The 21617-nt window shown below is 39.8% G+C and overlaps 1 protein-coding gene across 1 annotated transcript in view; it reads right to left on the bottom strand.

The window, feature by feature from the left end:
• The window catches only part of atrnl1a (attractin-like 1a), a 380138-nt gene that overhangs the window by 62529 nt on the left and 295992 nt on the right, over positions 1 to 21617 (bottom strand). The window contains exon 28 of the mRNA XM_059359919.1: positions 1207 to 1302. Within this exon, the coding sequence (XP_059215902.1) occupies positions 1207 to 1302 (96 nt within the window). The remainder of the gene's footprint in view (positions 1 to 1206; positions 1303 to 21617) is intronic.

The following is a 21617-nucleotide window of genomic DNA, read 5'->3' as shown; positions in this document are numbered from 1 at the left end:
TTAAACTCGACGATATTTCTTGTTGCCTTAAAAATCTGTCTTGCGAGACTTGTGAGCTATCCAAACTTCTATTTATGATGTGTGGGGGCAGTAAAAGGAAAAGAAGAAGAGGAGGAGAAGGAGGGGAAGCAGCAAGAATGACGTCGCAGAGGCTCGTTAAGAAGAGTAAGAACAAATGGAAGCGGTTAAAATCCTCCTGCAGCAGTCTCTCCCAGCTACAGAGCTGGAGTCTGCAAATTGCTAACAGGCTAACAGTTAGCTCTGTAGCAGTACAGTGTGTATGTGCTGCTGCTGCAGGAGGTGTTCACTTAGCGATCTCTGTTTGTTTACAACAAGTACCAGACACTCTGTGCACAGTTAGCCATGCCGGTTGATTAAAGATCACTATGTTTATGATCAGCGGAGATGCTGTGCATAATTAGCCATGCTGGTTTGTTTATGATCAGCTGCTGATGTTGTGCACAGTTAGCGACGGTGGCCACAGTTGCTTCTCCCGTGTTTAATCCATCACTTATGTGATCACAGTCGAAACTGTTGCTAAGCGATAACACAACGATGGAAAACCATACGTCACCTCCAGAGTCTCTAAATCCCTCTGGAGCCTTTTTGTAATGGAGACACGCAGAGTGAGTGGACATTTGAGAGGGCGTGACTTAAATAAATAATAAATATAAATTTTTTTTATTTTTTATTTTAACTTTATACATTTTTAGTTTTAGTTTAAATTTGTGGAAGAAGAAGTTTATTAAAAGCTCATGCTTACATCATGCATGTAAAGAGTTATAATAAAACATTTCAAAATGCATGTGCACTGTAGTTTTCTTAAAATCTCATCTCGTCTCGTTCTCCTGAACCCAATATCTCATCTCATCTCGTGAGCTGAGTGTATCATCACACCCCTAGGGATGGACAAACATGAAGGGCAAGTTTATGGAAAAAACACAAGTTGCCATACATGCAACTTTCATCAACACAACTTGTTGATAGTGTCAGCATCCTGTTGTGAATCCACACACCCCCAACAACACCAGTAACAGGAGAAGGTCAGAGGACAAACGCATCATTAGTATCCTTGCATGATATGCAAATGAACACACTGCCCTCAATGACTGTGTTGTGTGTTTCCAAACCCAACACCATGATTTCCCTTGTGTGTTTTGTTGTGTTTATTTCTGTGTGCGACCATGTTTGTGTTTATTTGCTGACCTGCAGCAGCTCCTCTTGGTCGCCGCCCACCTCCAGCGCCACAGCAACCGAAGCAAAGGGACGGCTGGCCATCTGCTGTCGCTCTCTCATCAGCTGCTATAGAGTGAGACACAATTAAAGAAAGGATTTTTTATTCAACATGTTATTGAGAGGGAGATATTTGACAAAGCATCATGTTTTAACTGAAAAACACATCATTAGTCATGTACATTTGCCAATAATCAGCTTTAATCGGAGCAGCTGGAGGTTAAATGCCTTGCCCAACGGCATCCTTAAGTAACTTAACAAGGAGGAGTGTTGCTCCCGTACACCCATCTGGACTGCAGATTTTACCCAGCAACCAAATGGTACACATGCCTGCTTTTCTCAATTGTAACCATGTATGATTAGGGAGAAAAGGCAGTTAAAGAGTGATGGGGAGAAGTAGAAAAAGAAAGAAATTGGAGATTGGAGAGAAGTAGAAAGAGAGACAGAGAGCAGGACAGTAGAGGAAGAAAAAAGAAAAGGATGGAAAGAGGAGGAGGAGAATGAGGGATGAGGAAAAGTGGGGTGCAGAGATCAAAGAATTGTTGATAGACGCAAAGGAGGAAAGTGAGAGAAGTGGGAAATGGCAGGTGGTGGGGGGACGGAGGGAGTCAGGTGGGAGGAGGAGGAGGGCGGGCAAACTTCATTAATGAGGAAATGTCAGATGAACAAAGGCAGATGGCGAGGCCTTTATCAGCATGACGTCCAAAACACCCTGACTAAAAACACAAACAGATATACAGCACGAAAAAACATATTGGGAACATTCTCACCTGCACTCCCACACAAACATGCACGGAGATGAAATGTGTTTTTATGCATCTATACCTGAATCGCTGTGAGGACACACAGAAAATGGAGAGAAATAACATGCTCACTGCACCCTCATCTCCCCTTTTCTCTCCATCAAAAGCCCTGTTTCCCAGCTTTTTCCACTTCACTACGGACATGTTAATGGGGTTTTGTTTCTACAATTAGCTCGGGGGTGGCCACCTGTTTCACGCAAAACAAACTCATTTCTGGCCGATTATGAGCCAAGCTCTAATCATCAGTATGTTGCTTTTTGTTTCGGCTGGAAATCTGCTGAACACAGACACACACACACAGACACACACAGACACAGATTCACACACACACATGCACACACACACCAAACTCTGATTGGTGAAACCATCTCCGGGAAGGCAGAGGGAGAATCTGGGCTGCAGATTTTGCCCCTGACAGGAGGGAAAAACTTCTGCTTGTTTATGACCTGAGGTGGCTTTTCTCAATAATGAATAACACGATGTGCAAGTTTATTAACGTGGGAAAATCAATAAAGTAGAGCAACCAAGAAAAACAACAGAGCAAATAGCTTACGATGCATCCGTGACATTAAATGTTAGAATTCTACTTTCTAATCTACAGTATGTTTCTTGTCACGTGCTGCTTTTATTCTACAATAGATGCTGAGATAAAATTAAAATATGAGAACTAAAAAAATATAACAAGAAAAAAGAATGAAAGCTCTCCTAAATATCAAGCCTGTAACAACAGTCGGATGATGTCTTATGTGATTCTGGAGGAACTACGGGAATATGTGAAGTCCCAGAAAATAACTTCTGATGATTTCATAGTGATGCCATCAAACTTAGTCTGGTTTTAGGATTAAAAGTTTTTACAGAAAACCTGCAAACCTGGAGGTTGAAATACATACACTTTTATCAGACAGGGAGAGTCAAACAGTGAGACTATCCAGATGCATTATGGGAAATGTAGGATGCAGTGGTTTTAGAGCTTTACTAGGAACTAAAAGTCAGGATAACTCAGTCTCTGCTGCACAAGGTTGACCGTTTATAAAATGAAACTATGTCTTATAAGTCCCCAAATTTATGCAAGTACAAACGATCTATTCTGTTATTTGAGTTGTAGATCTTGTTAATATTTATACAGTCCATATCACACATATTTTTTGATCACTGCTTGATTCTGCTTTTATTCCTCAATAGATGATGAGATAAAATAAAAACATAAGAACTATAAAAACAGCAGCAAGAAAAATAAACAAGAAAGGTGTAAGAAGGATTTTTAAACTTGTGAATCTTAATTGCAAGAAAGAAAAATTTGAGGCAAGCAAAAACAAGACAACAAAGCAGAAATATTAGCAAAAGAAAGAAGAAAAAAGAATGAAAGCTCTCCTAAATGTCAGCAACCTCCACACTCTGTTACCTCCACCTAAACTGAAGCACCTCCTCTCCCAAGTTCTCTCCTGTTGCTGAGAAATCGGCTGCACATTGACATTAAGCAGCTGTCAGGTGTGGTGGTAGCGCGCCGCCGGCTGCTTGCTTGCCAGTGTCAGACTCTTTAAGCATGAATGAATACTACACCTGTAGCTACATCAGCGCAACTGCTCTGCTAGCACGCCAACCTGCCGGCTAACGTGATGTCTTCTCTTGTTAGCTGTCACTGCTACGCTAGCGCTGCTCAGATGACAGTGTGTGCTCGCTAGCATTGCTGTTAGCCTCCTGCTGGTGTCAGCTTGGATTTGTTAGAGCCTAGGTGAGAAGGTGTGGGAGAGAGGGAGGGTGTCTGGGTGCTCCGAGGTTTAGATGAGGTAATACAGACCCTTACAACACTTTTAGACCTTGAGAAGTGCATCAGGGTTTGCATGCACATGCTCATAAATACACTGAAAGAGTTAATCACTGCAATTGTTACTCCTGCACTGCAAAATCCAACTGACAAAAATGAGAAATATATAACTAGAATTAAGCAAATACATGCTTGAAACAAGTAAAAGTATCTGCCGGTGCAGTAAGTACATTTTTCTTTGTAAGAACTCTTTAAATAAGTGAAAAAATATCTCGGCACTGGAAAAAACAATGATGTCTTGAAATAAGTTTTAAAAAAAACCCCACTTATTTCAAGCAATTATGGCTTGAAAAGCCCAACTAACATTAAAATAAGGCAGCAATACTTGAAACTAGCAATTTTTTTCTCATTTCAGTATCTGTGGGTAGATACTGGTGGTAGAAAATGCTTTTGAAATAACATTTAAACTACATGCAACTAAAACTCTCAATTGGAACCAATATTTTTGGGAACAGCTCACCATATTCAACAGTTGAATAGATTGAAAAGCATGAAAAAGCTCACAATGTCAATCTTAAAAACAAGTCTTTACACAAGACTGAAATCCCTGTGAAGAGGTTATTTACTCATTTTTGTTACAAAAAGACACTTGTTCTTAAAATAAGCACATGAAGCTATGGTCAGTAGCTAAATTACACTCAAAACAAGATAATTAAAATACTATTGCTAGAAATAGGAGGAAAATACTTGGTAATGTTTTTTGCAGTGTGTCCATACTGACATCTAATACATCCCTTTTTAATGTGATTTCAGTGGAGGCCGAGTTATAACAATCGCCCCTTCTCTGTGAAAAAATGATTTACAAAGTTCAGCTGAAGCCAATTTCAGCAATATTGGAATAACTGTGAACCTACGTGACCAGCGGTGTTTTATTACATAAGAGCTTAACTGCTTTAACACAGAACCAGCAGGATGGTCTGACAGACTTCTTTAGATTTTCATAATGCTAATAACTCAAATAACTAAAAACTACAGACCTTTCAGCCCAAGACTTTAACCTGAAAGTGTGATGATCTAAAACACACAAGATTTCTGAGCATTCACACCTCCAACAGTCCCTGTAGTGATATAACCTACAGTTGGTTCTGCCCTATTAGTAAAATCTGAGGAAATGAAGAAAGCATCCTTGCAAAATGCATTTAAGAGCAAAACTGCTGCTGTAATAAACTCAACTGGAAGGCGGACAGCTAACAACAACACTGGAAACTGGATATAAAACATTCAGTGTTGGATTTATCATGATGGATTTATTTTATGAAGTCTCCAAAAACACACCACATTTCCAGGCTGGATTCCAAATCTTTTGAGAGGGATACAATCACACCTGAGCACTGGTTGGAGAGCAAGAAACGTTAGCTTCTGGTCTCTCACAAACAGCGATCCACAGATATTTACTATGTTGTGTTATATGTATGTATGACATACTCACCACTTCTACAACACTGTCAACCTGAAGCCAGTTCATGACAATTAGGTCAAGCCAAAGGTTTCTGGTATCAAGGTGAGACTTTATAAAGCTGTCGTTCAGGGCAAGGGGCAACTTACTGTAACAGAAATCTGGGCCAAGACTTGGGAGGCAACAATGGAGTTGGAGTTGTTATCTACTGCTGGACAGTTTTACAAGTAGCCAGTTTTGCTAAGTTAGCTAAGCTGCTAAAATGCTATACTGTTGGGTTAAGACATTGCATTTCTGCTGTTCCATCTCTTTTGCTCTCCACACGGACTGTTTACATGCATTGCCCAAAGCCCGCTTTAATGGGATTGCTCAATAGTACTTGGACTGAAAACTGAAAACAGAGCTCCAATACCAAAAAATGGTTTTGTTCATATGCAGGTATCTGTTTATAGAAATGAGTAGTTTTAATACTTTTAGAGAAACAGTTAAGTCAAATGATTAAAGAAACAAAGGGACAAACACAATGATAATTCTTACACTTATCACAGTTCATTTTGTTTGTTAGTCTGGAGTACATCACTTTGAATACAGTGTAAAAAGGTTTTTGAGGGGCTGAGTACGTAACTGAACCGGTGTTTTATTTGGGTGCATCCATGTGTGAGTTTGTGTCATGTGAGGTGTTCTCTCAGCCCTTTCTCCCCTCAAGCTACTGTTCCTGCTAGTGAGATTAGACACATTGGTCAAGGTGAGCCGGGTCACATTTGTGTGTGTGTGTGTGTGTGTGTGTGTGTCTAGACAATGGAATTATGTTGGGACATAAAAGGAGGGAGTAATATTCAGCACTGTGTTAAGTTTTAGAGTCTAGTGAATTGTTGTGCAGATACATTAACTACTTTTTGCTCGCCACGTGCATGTGTACATACATACAAATGCATGTGCAATTTAAACAGACTTGTCTGTGTGCTGATGCATGAGTCGTGTGTTTAATGCCCCCTTTGATAAGTCCTTGAGTGGGAAACAAGGACAAGGTAGGGGCCATCTTCTCTGTCTGCCTGTCGGGCTGTAAATCAGCCATAAAACGGCTAATTAACTCTGCCGTGCTGTAAACAAGCAGTGCCACGCTAGACACCACCAACTGGATCACGAAAGGAGGGGGAGAGTGCAGACAGAATGTACACAGTGTGTGCTTCTGTCTCTGTTCAGGGAGACAGTTATACTTATATTACATTTCCCAGTTTCAAGGATTTCAGCAAACTTGCAAACTTAATCAAAGGAAATATAAAATTACCATTTCCTGTGAGTTTACCTAGCCTAGAGGGGAAGCATGACATTCAAACCTCCACTCATGCATCCTTACATCCATCCAGCCATCTCAGCTGGACAGACAAACACATAAACAGCCAGGAGAAAAAACGAGAGTGCTGCAACAATGAAGCCAATCACATGGCGAATTATGCTTTACAGAACGCGGCTCAACCAAAGCAGCACCTGCAAGCTCAAATTGCCAGTCCTGTTAGACGGATTGGAAATATCTGTGTAATGTGCTGTTTGCTGATTTGGGATGCACTCCTGTGCAAATGACAGGTTTCACAACACGACGAGTGGTTCACTGCTAGTATGGCTACAATTAAACTCCACATCAGCTCCGTGAGGGCAAAACTATAGTATTATCACATCAACAAGCCTGTGAACATATGTCAGTGTTTGTTTGTGTGCTGGGAGATGGCTGAGGTGGGGAAATGCTTATTCTGTGGAATTAAATTGCTCTAAAAATGTACACAAAACAGGAACCGCATGTGTGTTTCTTTGTCCATACAATAATATTTTAATGACATAAGACTAAATGTACTTGGACACAATGGACATACTTTGTGTACTTTCAGTCCAGGGCATTTTTTTAGGGTCCGGGCCCCTTAGTTCTAATGAAAATAAATCTAAATGCTACACAATACAGTGATACAGTATTTTAGACATTAGTCTCCTTAAGGGCTGGGCAATATGGAGCAAAAGTCATATCCCGATATATTTAGGCTGAATGTCGAAATACAATATATATCCTAATATTTTTATCGCAAAGTGAGACCAAATGTTCAGTCCAAGTCAAAGCCAAATAAGCCAAAACTGTATAACAACAGGAGTACCTTTAAAAAAAAAAAAAAAAATCAAAGCTCTATAAAGTGCACATTTAAATAAAAAAATATCTTTAATAAAAATAGGCTATGAAATGAAATAGGCCAATCTTTTTCTGAAATAAATATATTTATTGTGAAAAAAGTATAACAAACATTACAAAATAACTAAATATGACAAACCCTAGTAAGGGCAGCAGTTATATATAAAAGTTTTATTTTTTTTAAACTATATGGACATATGCGATATGGTCTAATTCCATATCACATTTAAAAATATATTGAGATATTTTTTATATTGATATATTGCCCGGACGTAGTCTCCTTACAAATTTGGGGTTACAGTGTGTGGAAGTAATTTTCCTCTTTAAACATGAAAAATAGTTTTGGTGTGAAAAAACTTGACAGACTGGAGCTAAACCTGTGCGAGTTTTATAACATCTAACCTGAAACTTTTTGCCCTAAACCTTCATCAGTGATTTTGTAGCCTAAATTCAACAAAACTGCAGTCTTTTTCTTACAACAGCAAACTGTACGTGTATGTTTAATGAAGTGTGCACTGCACTGTAATAAAGTATTTTGTAGTCATTTCATTTTACTTAATATATTTGATAAAATGTATTAAATATAAATGCGTCCTTGATTTTGAGGTAGTTGTTTAAGTAACTTTAATATAAAAATGTTTGAGATATAATCTACTTATTTTGATCACATTAAATATAATCTTTATGTGTATGTAATTCTAAATCAAGAGAATTTTGAATGAATCCAACACAATAGAATTCGTCCGTTTTTAATTGACAGGCACTTCCTGTTAAGTTGTTATTAACTCAACTTGTAACGTAGTTAGATTTAATTAATAATATTGCGCACAATCTGTTGCCTCAATTTTATTGAGTAGCTATTGTTTATCTTTTTTTAGCGAAACACTCTTATGGGTCGTTTAAGTTGGAAATCTTGTCGCCTGAAATGAGAAGAGTTGAGGCAACATAATACACAGATTAATGCCCATAATTTGGTGAGATTGTGCTCAACAATCACAGCTGGCTATCAAATACATTTCTCCACTTTTATTCACATATTAGCACAGGAAACAAAAAAGGGAATGAGGCAGGGTGAGGTAGACACACACACAGTCAAACAAGAACAAATAACCATAGAAAACACACCCCACAGCAGAATTTGCTGATGTGAACTTCCTAAACAACACATTTCTCATCCAACATTACTGCCCCTGTTCCCCCGTAGATGTAATGCAACATCAGCGTCCATGTTCCACCAGTCCATCTGTAACCTAACTAGATGGTTTAATCAATGCCACAGAAGGCTGCAGGTTTAGGTCTGATTAATGTTTTAATCAGAGATACGAGGGAAACAACCATTTCTGGACAGGGGTTATAACTCTTCCTGACTGTTCCCAAATCCACACAGTCAGAGTTTTACCATGTATGCTTCACTAGAAGTGTCAATGCTAATGTCTGTGTTTAACAATGTCCTGAGATGAGAATATACGTTAAATAATCACAATGATGGTGCTACAATGGCTGCAAACGATATTGTTAAAAAAATATTCTATCCAGACATCCTTCTGCTGGGACTGATGAGTGCTGGATTACTGTATCTCCCATGCAGACTGTAATATAGTTCCTTCTTATAAAAGGTGTCTGCTAGGCGCGTCAAAGTAAATGCAAATATGAGAAGGATCCGATGAAAAAGGGGGACTGTGACAGTGCATTTTACGGTTCAGCACCAAAAGTAAAAGGCAAAATCTTCTTGTAATGTAAAATTCGGTCAAGCATTATGTGATTTCGCAAAATCAGACTTCTTTTCAGTGTCAGTAGAGCAAGACAGGGCTATACATCTGTTAGACATAACCAATTACATACTTTGCTTTAAGGATATCAATTTTTGTAGGGAACTGGCCAAAGGAGTAACCTGGATAACCTCCAGTATCTCCTGTAGCTGAATGGAACCAACAGGGTGATTCTCATGAAGCCAGCCAAAGTCTGTCTGTGAAGATTATAAGGACATACTTTATTAAACTAAATATATTTCACTTTTATATGAATGAACAATATAGCCGTAATAAGGCGCAATTCATTGTTTTGTGCTAAAATAATATTTTCTACATTTTTTAACATATTTTTGATTCACAAATTCACTATCATAATGCGTCCAGATAAAAATGTCATGGTTTCCCCACACTTATAAGCAATAAATATTTAATAAACTTTATAAAAATAAATAAACTTAAATATAATTAAACAGAATATAATCAAACATAATGTATAAAGAACAAAATCTGAATGAAAATTGATGAGAAAAAATGGTTAGATGTTACGGTAATGATAGAATTGTTTGAATTAAAATGTGTCAATTTTAATAAAATACATTTTTGTGAAACCAGCTACCCTTGAGCATATTTAAGTGCTTGCCAAGAAAAAAATAAGAAAAAAACCCTTTCGTTGTTTTTTCTTAGATCTATTTAAAAATGTGGTATAATAATGGATTTTGTTGCTCACAGTGTCTCTAAAAATGACAGAAAATACATTTAAAAAATTCAACTAGATTATAAATTCATATTAAACAGTGACTTTAGATTGTACATGTTATAAAGGGTCAAATAAAATATGTATTCAATGCTCTTGGATTTTTGCTATGAGCTGTACCATGTTCATGAGAATCACCCAACAGAGATGATGTGTTTGTGCTGAGGACATGCTGCTTAAGCTAAATGGTGTCAAAAATGCCCAAGCCACATGAAGTCCATTATGTGTACACCAACCCAGAAGAAGACACACACTTAAAAAAGCAAAACAAAGAGACAAAAGATAGACACAGTGTCTTACTCTTAGAGCACAGCATTGTTGGAAGGCAATGATAAGCATCTACACAAATAACACACACATACGCATTCATACAACCATGATTGATTGTGATAACTATTCAGTTATTCTCTCATTATGTGGCTTTTGAAGCTCAGAGCTGTGACTGGCGACAGATAGGATTTACAGCTTTGCCTCTCGGCATAAAATATGATATTAGCTATTGAAGAAAGAATGAATCAATTCAGGCGCAGTGTCCACGGAGACACCGCTGGTTTGATACAATGCAGCTGCTTTACAAAGGACACACACGGGTGCACTTGTGGATTTACATCATAAAAACACTCAGGGAAAAAAAATGCCATAATTGTCTGTTGGATGTGTGCAGACAAACAGGTGTGAGCACAGAAAGAGAGACTGAACACACACACACACACACACACACACACACACACAATGCTCTGCCTCTTGAATTTGTATGCCAGAGAGGCCACAATCGAGAGCCGATAACAAATCTCATTTCCTGCATGTTTGCCAAGTTTCCAGCGACATTTGTCTCCTGGCTGAATGTGGTGAGTGGGATCTGAGCAGAGTAAACAAGGGCACAGATATCCTCGTGTGATAGAATCTGCCACACCACGCCAGCTTCCAGCACACCATCCACAGGAACGGACAGAGCACTTGAGAATCTTGTTCAGTGGTGGCTAACAGACAAAGCCTTTGGAGTGTAGCTCTACAAAACGAACACTACCAACAACATGTTTGTAAAATGACAGACAGCAGTCCAACAGATTCCAGTGGAGCCATCGTTGGAATGGAAGAATGACTCAATGGTCTTACCACTCCTCCAGTGTGCCCAGTGTGCTCCAAACAACCATGGCTTGGCAAACATATAGCTAAATACCATACAGCTCTGGAGCAATGCCAGCTATGGCATCATAATGTTGAAGGACAGCACATGTCCAGCATATTCCACACTCGTGTTGATTTGTCTGCAAGATCTCCAACCTAAGCGTTCTGAAAAATAGTCATTTTACATACAGGTACGGTTTGTGGTTGTTAAAAAGGCTGCAGTTTCTGTGAATTTAGGCTGCAAATCCACTGACCTTAGGGTAAAATACTTCCTGGTTAGGCGTTATAAAAGACTAGCCTGGCTAATATTAGACTATCACAAATGAGATCTGGATACCACCTATTCATTTTTCCGTAGAGGAGGTGTGGTTAACCATCGTCCAGAGCCGTTTATTGTGCACTACAAATGTCTATCATAAGCGTCTGTACGTAGTTCTTAGCCAATCGTATCAGTTATACCAGATGACGTATGAAGAGAGACAGAAAACCCCATTAGCTTAGCCGCTAGCGAGTCTAGTTGGTAGATTAGGCTTTTGCTAAATCCTGTTTTTCAGTAAACTTTGGCTTTAAACAATCGAGAACACTGTCTACAGCTAGATCCAAAGAGAGCTTGGCGTCTGCTGCAGCCATGTTGGATCCGTAAGCAAACTACAAGCTTCCGTCTGTCCAATAGTCCCCGTTCTGTGATTGGATACCAAAAGCAGGGCCAAGAATCGGCCATGGACACCATGGCTACCAAAAGACAGTTTAAACAGTAAATAAATGTACATAAATGCTTGAAGTGAAGAGGTTACGAGGGTGACGTGACCCACGGAAGTTACATAAAAAAAAAGTTTATTTTTTGTTTTAACACAGGACATGAACCCTGTTCTCCTGGTGAAAGTAGCTGTTCGACCCATCCACCATTTAAACTCAAGTTCTAAACACATCTAGTTTATTCTCAACAACAATTCATTAAACATTACTTGAACTTTAAAGAATTGATTCAAGGGCACATTTTTCTCTCGAACATTTTGTTCAAAAACCGAAACATTTAGAAAAGAACCCTTACTACTTAAATACAAACTGTATAAGCTTAGGAATATGTTTTTTTCGCAAGCTATTTTCAGATGCACGACATTGAGATGTAAATTCTTCTGCGTTTCCGGGAAGATACTAGTTTCAATTCATTTGTACACAGTTTGTGACCTCCTGCTCCACTCCTCTATGAGGGATTTGGCATGGAGGCTCGTCTGATTGGGCTGATTGGATTCACCACCATTTTTCCTCTGTTTGGTTTGCTTCACCATCCAACATGCACCACATCATCACATATCCATTCACTCCTGACACGAGTGATTTTGTCCTGTTTTTCACTTGGTGCTACTATTAAGTTATTTGTTTTCGCTTAAATAAATGTATTTTCCCATCTGAATCTATATGTGGCCTTCCCTTTTTGTTGCCAGCCTTGAGCTAGTTGGTAACAAGTATGAAAATCAATAAACAGACCCTTGGAATTGTGAAATACATCGGGGCGAACAACAACTCTGCATTCAACGTTATCAATGTGAACATTAACACTGTGTGATGATGCAGTTTATTGCAGATGATTCAAAATGTCTGCACCGCATAACATCGTAACAATGATGAACAGCAATAATTAAACTTTAGAACAAATGAATGCAGACTAGTGTTCACTGTGATGGATTATGTAACTCAAAAGAAGTAAAATGTAAAGAAAAAACAGCATGGTTTACAAAATGGTATAAGCTCAGAGGTGAAGGATGTGATATAAAACCTGGAAAAAGGTCTTTGCAAATGTGCTGCAGGACTTAGAGCTGGATTATCAAGGTTAGGATCAGGAGAGATGCTCTTTAGTGCAGAAACACACACACACAACTGAAAATGTCAAGGTGCATGTTAACCCTCTATGGTACACATTATGAAAAAAATGTTTGGAGAGTCTTTTTTTTGTCTTGAAATAGACCAAATAAACATAATCTGAAGATTTTGGGGTTTGTTGCCCGTAGGCAACATTGTACCTTTACGGTGCACAAGTGAAAAAGAAAGTTTGTCAAATTAATTTTAACATTATTTATTTCATAAACATGTGTAAAAGATTCAGTAGCTTCAACAGGGTACAATACATAACATTTTAAATTTAAAAACATTATAAAAGGACATTTTTTAACTGAATGTTGCCTGAACCAACGACCCATTGAAATGATTGTCTTGAACAGTCTAAGTCTATGAAACTATCTAAAATGAAGGTTTTCTCACCTATGAGCAGGAATTTTTTTTTTTCAAGATGGAAAAGGGCCAGGAAATGACGTTTTGAGTGATTTTTTATGGCACAAAATGGCAAAGCCGTTTCCTTTGGGAAAAGTCTGCAAAATAGGGTTTTACGTGTTAATTTGACAAATTAAAGCATTGCTAGTGGTTCCCTATACTCTTCCCTCTTTTTTAAAGTACCACATCACTCAAAAACATGCATTGAATAAATTTGACAGGCCAAAAATGGTAATTTTGCCTGAGAGCAACACCGTACCATAGAGGGTTAAACTTTAGTCTGGAATCAGGGCTGACAAGCATCCCTAAAAACAGCTAGACCAGATGGAGGCAGCGCGTTACAGCTATACAGCCCGAGCGAGCCGGACAATCTGATAGCAGCAGAACATCTTCGACACATCCTGGCATGGTGGTGGAATAAATCCCAATTGATTTGGAGAGCTAATTAGAGAGGGCCAGAGAGACAAAGAGAGACAGAAAAGGCTTATAGATTGTGTGGCTTGTAGCTGTTACTCTGAACAAGGCAGACACACTCTTGTATTATGACCAATAAGTCCCATTCACAGCTAACTGTCTGGCAATTACTGCTAACACTTCCACTGGTGAGAGAAAGGAAAGGAGGGAGAAAAGACAACACAGAGACAGAAATATTCCACATCAAATAGCACAAAAATAGGCCAAATCATTCGGGCTGGTGAGAAACAAAACTGTGAAATGCAAATACATGTACAGTGTTGATAGCCTGAACATTTTTACAAAAATGATTCTGAACATCATAGGCAGACAGCTCTCTTTTCACCACTGCCAGCAAATGGGTTTTCAAACATATCTGCTGAAGTCGAATTGCGGCATTGAAACATAATAAAAGCACTATTTTAGAAACACGACAAGATGGCTCTTTTTTCCACTGTAAATGTACTAAAATTCCATGGCATTTCTTCACACAGTCATACTGTGGGTGTGTCTACAGTCTCAGAAGTGTTCTGCTATATGTAAAGATGAGGGAGAAATAACTCCTCTAATGCACATGGAGGCATTTAACTATTTAGACTCACTTCAAAATATCTGAAATTATCATTTAGATCTTTTAACAGCTAATAAAAGTCTGACACATGTACACAAAGACTGTGAAAATTAGGGCATTAAATTGTGCATGTACAGCAATTATGGTGGATTTATGTAGATCTGAAATACTTATTTGAACTGACCAGACTAAATATTTAAAACATGGTGTTGGAGGTGGCTGGAGGCTTTACTGAAGTGTCAAAGCATGAGAAAATATAGGCTGCAAAAATGTCTCTCATTCTCTCTTTCTGTCTGTCCATCCTTCTATTCCTCAAATGTATGACCGCAGTGTTAAGCAGTGTGGTGACCTGGTCCACTAAATCACCACCCGCTAACAGACAGAGGGAGAGAGACATACAGACAGAGAGAGGGAGAGCTGGAAGGAAAGAAAAGTGGGCCGTTTTCAGGGGTCATCCATTATACGCTATCACATTAGCCCTCATCATTGGCCTGCTCCGACAGCCATCATCCATTCCCATTCTTCACAGGCCAACACACACACACACACAAATGCACACACACACACACACGCACACACACACACACACACACGCGCACACACACACACACAGGGAAGGAAAGACTGCAAAGGACAACTACACTGTGTGAGTTTGTATCACCGGCTCGTCTCTCCATCCCGTTTTCTTCTTCACATGGCTGATAAAAGTCCAGCAGCTGGAGTTAATCTGTTGTTCTTGGCACATCGTACTCTCAAGTTATACTCACAAGTTTCAAACAGAACAAACAGAACAGGGAATTCACTATTCCAATGAGGGTCCTCACAAAGATAGAAGTACAAGAATGTGTGTGTGTGTGTGTGTGTCTCATGTGTTTTGGCCATACACTGACTTCTTCTGGATCCCACAAACATTCTGTATGCAACATGTACGATGTGCACTTTTGCTTTTAAAGATTATTTTTGCATTTATTTGATAGTTTTTATTAAAAAGAAAAAAAGAAAGAGAGGGATGAGGGTGCAACAAACATCCCCCACAAGACCTTTTTTTTTTTAAATCCTGTATGATTGACAGTTATTGCCTTGACTCTGACGTCACACACGGACCCTGTGAGGCTGCCTGGGCTGTGATTGGTCTTTCCTCTAGGTTTTCATCTTGGCTTTACTGATATTGTGTTAATATCTCAAACTCAAACGGTTTTATGATATTTGGGAGTTTGAAGACAAGAGCATGTGAAAAATCACGTCATATTTGAAAAAACATTGGTCCAAATAAAAAACACATGTGCAATATACAGGAAACAAAAGCACAAATAAAACAGACTTTCAACAAAAAGGGAGAGTCAACACATCAGAAATATCTGGGGACCACTAAAAACTAATGAAGCTGCTAGTGATAAGGGAAAAGCCGGTGCCAGGTGTGTAATCAATATTTAAAAAGTCTGTTTGATAAGACAAATCTTTGATCACGTTCAATCCCTCATCTGCACACTAAAACTAATGCACCTTGATTACTACCTCCGAGCTTCTCACCCTCTCTATGGCTCAGTTTAGGAAACAGATTTTGATAGGGGTGTGACGAGATCTCGCGAGATTGAAGTTGACGATATTTCTTGTCGCGTTAAAAATCTGTCTCGCGAGATTTGTGACCTGTGGGAGCAGTAAAATTAAAAGAAGAAGAGGAGGAGAAGGAGGGGAAGCAGCCAGAATGACGTCACAGAGGCTTGTTAAGAAGAGAAAGAACTAATCTAAGCAGCACAGTCCTCCTGCAGCAGTCTCTCCCAGCTACAGAGCCGGAGTCTGCAAATTGCTAATAGGCTAACAGTTAGCTCTGTAGCAGTACAGTGTGTATGTGCTGCTGCTGCAGCAGGTGTTCACTTAGCGATCTCTGTTTGTTTACAACAAGCACTGGACACTCTGTGCACAGTTAGTGATGCCGGTTAATTCAAGATGGTTATGTTTATGATAATTAGCCATGCCGGTTTGTTTTGATCAGCTGCTGATGTTGTGCAGTTAGCGACGGCGGCCATAGTTGCGGCTCCCGTGTTTAATCCGTCCTGAAACTGTTGCTAAGCGATTACCAAACGGGCTCTCATTAATCCCTCTGAGGGATTTTATTTTTTTATTTATCTTATTTTAACTTTTATAAATTTAGTTTCAATTTGTGGAAGAAGAAGTTATTAAAAGCTCATGCTTACATCATGCATGAAAAGAGTTATAATAAAACATTTCAAAATGCATGTGCAACTCTGTTAAATAAAAGTCTGTTGGTCCAGTCATATATTTTGTCATTGTAGTTTTCTTAAAATCTCGTCTCGTCTCGTTCTCGTGAACCCAATATCGTGTCTCGTCTCATCTTGTGAGCTGAGAGTATCGTCACACCCCTAGATTTTGGCATTCATTCAGTCACTATTCAAACCATGATTGAGACTCAGAACAGTCTGGTACAACAGTAAACAGTCTGTCCATGTCCCGCTACAATTTCCCCTCACTCATTAACAATGCCACAGTGCACTTAAACTCCTTTGCTTACAGTGGCAAGTCACTCCCGATCCAGACGTCGCAATTTGTTTGCTGGCAGAGAACCACGCCCACAGACCTGGAGGTGCTGACTTACATCCTGGCTGCCTCCAACTCAGCTGTAAACATTCATTCCAGAGAGTGCTGAAGGTTTTAAGAAGCCAACAGAATCACATCATCTGCAAAGAGCGGAGACTCAAATCTGAGGTCCACAAACAAGACACTCTGTGTCGTTTCATTTAAATTTCCAGATGTTATAGTAATGTCGAAGTGAAGGAAAATGCAAGAAAATGCATTTTTTGTACACAAGTATGAACTTTTCATGAGATCTAGCTCTTGTATATGTGTAGGTGTGTGTGTGTGCGTGTGTGTGTGTGTGTGTGTGTGTGTATGTGTGTGTGTGTGTGTGTGAGAGAGAGAGTATAAATGCGGCAGAGGAGAAAACTGTAGGTGGTTCTTATTATCGCCTTGACAGCCTGATTTACAAGTTTTAAACAACCGTACATCCCTTTGACCACAGACTCTCTCTCACACACACACACATACACACACACACACACACACATTCCACAGTGAACACAGTGGTCTGAAACGATGCCAGGCCCCAATCACACAGACTATACAAACATACATCGTACACACACTGACTTTCTTCTTCTCTCTCTCTCTCACACACACACACACACACACACACACACACTCTGTCTCTCTCTCTCTCTCTCACACACACACACACACAGTCCTTTGGTTTCCTTGGGAACAGTGTTTATCCCTTCCATTTAGTCCATTTAGCCGTGTGTCCCATTAGCATCAACCTCCCATCTGTCTACCCGGCCCCTAGAGGGGCTGCAGTGTGTGTGTTTGTGTGTCTGAGTAACAGTACGAGTGTGTATGTGGCTGGCAAATGTTGTGTGTGTGAGTGTACGTCACCTTCTGATCGCTGCCCCTCCCCTGCACAAACTAATCAAATATCAGATTAACGTTCATTAATTCCCACCTGCACCAGCGACGCGGCACATAATCATTATTTCTGACCCTTCTGGTTGGCTGGCTGGCACCCGTCCTATCCACCAATTACACCCCACAGCTGACAGGCCAGCTGACTGCCACTTCCTGCCCCGCGTCCAATTAGATTGTGTCGACAAAGCGACACCAGCCGGTATAGGTCGACTCAGGTGGCCGACCCCGAGGTCAAGGAGAGCGTTTCTGATTGGACGTTAGAAGGCCGACAACCACACAGGCAAACCTTCTCTTAATGAGATCATTACATCTTCATAATGTGAGGAGATGTTTAATCATTCCAGGCCTAACTCACTGTCAACTGTGATTTTATTCACTTTGAAACTTTATGGTTGGTGGGAGGGAACGAACAGGTCGACACCATAAACTCAGTGTCTGCAAGTGATCTGATTACTGATTTTTATACTCAATACAGACACTCCTGGTTCTGCTTTTGCTTCCTCCTCCTCCCTCCCTCTGTCTCCCTACATGAAGGAAGGTGAATCTTAAGATCCAGGATCACAAGTTCTCCATAAATGTTCCCTCAGGAACATTTTCAAAGCTTTGTTTCTGTATTTCAATTCCACAGCCACTTGTAAGTTTCTTTTCTTGTACGTTTCCTGCACAGCTGAGCCTTAGAACATCAACGGTAAGCTGCTGGATGTTTTGGCATTTTGAAGCATACACTTGTTAATTGATTGTAGCATACAGTGTTATTTATTCCAGTCATTAATTACATTTCTGTTGAGAGATTTTTCCAGGAGTAGTTCGGCCTGGTTTAATACACACACTGAAAGCAGGTGCACTGCTGAACTCCACCAACAAGAAAAAATACACATTGCAGATGTTAAATATACAACTTGAATCAATTTACTCTACAAAGCTGAGAAATATTAGAACAACAGTTATATTTGTTGAACTGTTTATGCATCTCTAATGTTAAGACAATGGTTATATTATATTATCACCACTTTTTAAATGATCTTTAGTGTGGTCATTTATTTCCTGAGCTGGCTTGTTTTGTTTTATGCCATCTGGACCAAGCAGATTCACATCAAAAGCATTAGATCTTTAACCTCTTCATCACAAGGCCTATTTTTTCTGCCACCTGTCCGAAATCACTTAACCAAAATAAATGAAGTATATCTCCACAACTACAAGGCCTTTATGTATAATCTTGGGCTCAAAAGAAAGCGAAGAGTGTGGCATTATTACAGAAGTGTCAGAATCAAGATATGTGTTACTGTTTCAGAGTAAATTCACCTGGAGCACTGTAGAAAATGTACATTTTTTATGTCCGTCTAAAAATACCCACATTACTTTGAGTGATAACAATGTTTAAAACATAGGAAAGAAGCCCAATTCATGTATGTGATAGTGAAGAAATATCTATATAAGTAATAATAAGTAACGTAGTGTTTGTGTTTGTTGAGTGGCAATGCTTGGCAGAGGCTTTTAGTGGAGTTTCCCCCAATCATTTTGGTATGCTGTATGTTAGGATTGGTGTTTCCTTCTGTGAGCAGTTATTGTTTGTACTCCACACATCTCGCTCTGTCCTCTGATGAAGAAGTCATTTAGTAAGCTTTCCCACTGTGTATGCTGTGTGTGGTTAAACATATTTAGCTTTCTGTATACAGTGGACACAATGAGAAATCAGATTATGTGATCTAACTCAAACAAACCAGCATGTTTCATAAAATGTAAACTTTTAACAATACAAGTAGATTAGCAGGGAGTTGCTGCAACATTCATGACACTAAGGTTCCGTTTACATGATGACGGTCTGAACAGAAGATTCAAAAGTGGCGTCTCGTCTTCACTTTTTATTCCGCGTTTAGACGAGAGTTTTCAGGAGGAAATCTGCTGCATACGGTGACGCTAAAGTGTGTGAATGTGATTGGGTATGCATGCCAGGCAGCATCACTTAAAGCCATAAGAGCATCTTTGGGCATGTGGAAGTTTTCACGCCACGCATTTTCATCAGCTACTCCTTCCACAAAGTTCTCCACCATCCACTAGATCTCCCAGGTCTCGTCCAAAGCCGTCTGGCTCGCCTCCCACCAATTGGTGCATCCTAAATGTGATAGAGGTAATTCCAGATCCTTCTCTGTTCACTAATACTATCTGTACATATCCTGTACATTTGGTGGAAAGACTCCTGTAAGTTTATTAGAGCTGCCAGAGCAGCTTGAAGGTCCCACGCATGGAAATAATCCCACATGTTTGTTTATTTCCCTGTACTGGAGCATGTATGTGACGTAAACGCGTACGTGACGTGAGCAGATCTGAGCAGAGTTTTGTGTCTTGGCAGTATAGACGGACACGCTACGGCTGTATTTAAAACTTCTTTGTTTTTGTGGTCGTTTTTTTTAGGAGAATTGATGGGCATCACTGATCCGTTACCTTTCTGATCCACTCAAACTTTCAATACCGTCTTCTGCAACATCTAGCTGCTATTCTCCGCCTGACGGATCGCTAGAAGCAGCAGAGAACAGTCAGACACAGAAAACAGAGGCTGAGGCACATCATGTTCTTGTTATAAAGTAATTCATTATTAGCGTAAATGTATCCCAAATCGGACACCGTTTGGCTAAGATTCTATCAAATTTCACATTAACTACTAATAAAAATGACCATGTTATGCTTCCAATTAATTAAATGGTGTGAAACTAAAGTCTAACTTATTTTCTTTCGAACCGTATATTGTTTTAACTGTGTACGCCTCGGGTTTACAAGAGTCAGCTAAAGGACGCTTAACGCCGGTGAATTAGCCGTGTGCTAACTGTATCCCAAATTGTACACTTGGGTCTCCTCGCATTTTTTTTTTATGAAACATACGGTGATTATAGTTTTTTACACTCCGGAGGATGGAATCAGATTTTTGCATTTTTAAACGAAAGGAGCTTCCCATAAATTATTTTGTCGTTTTTACAAGCAAGTTTTTGCAAGCAAGTTTTTGCAAGCAAGTTTTTGCAAGCAAGTTTTTGCAAGCATCCTCGTGTAAACGGGGCCTAAAACTGAATACCTTCCTGGTGCCTGTTCATTAGATATTTTGTTTAATCATGCATCATCATCTCTTTCCTCACCATCTGTCTTTTCCCTCTTTTTATTTGCCTGTCGCTTCCGTCACTCTCAGTGCCAGTGAAGCCTGAGCCCGGCACTCCTCAACACAACGGGGCCCCATCTCATTAACAATGGCCTCAGCTCGCCAATATATACAACTCATCAACTGAGCGTGTGTATTTGTGTGTGTGCGTGTAAACTAACACCGCGGCCGAGCGTGATAGAGGAGTCAGCAGCTTTAGCGGCCAGCCTGCAGGCCTCATCTTGAGATCTTTTTAACAAGGAGCCGGTCAATCAATCTCTGATCGATAACTATCCGGAGCCTGCCAACGTAAAGCTGTGTGTGTGTGCGTGGTGCACGTGTTTGCCAGGCTGACTAATTCAGACATCTAGGCATAGCGCTGATCCTGTTGGGCCCCCTCTCAGAGCACCGTGCCAGCTGTGGAAATGAAAAACCAGCGGCGTCTTTGGCTGAGCTATCGGCGTCCAACAGGGAAAACTGGCACAGAGAGAGAAGTCAATAATGTTAGGATAAACAAATATTCTGAGAGAGACAGAGAGAGAGAGAGGGAGAGAGAGAAGAGAGGAATAGAAGGGAGGAATTCAAGAGCGGAGTGAGGGAAGCCAACAGTTTTGCCAATAAACAAGCCAGCACAGCACTATTGCAGATTGCCACAGGGCTT

The sequence above is a fragment of the Centropristis striata genome, chromosome 20, assembly GCF_030273125.1.
Source record: "Centropristis striata isolate RG_2023a ecotype Rhode Island chromosome 20, C.striata_1.0, whole genome shotgun sequence".
NCBI lineage: Eukaryota > Metazoa > Chordata > Actinopteri > Perciformes > Serranidae > Centropristis > Centropristis striata.
The sequence above is the reverse complement of the archived record's forward strand: the minus strand, read 5'-3'. Positions and strand labels throughout refer to the sequence as shown.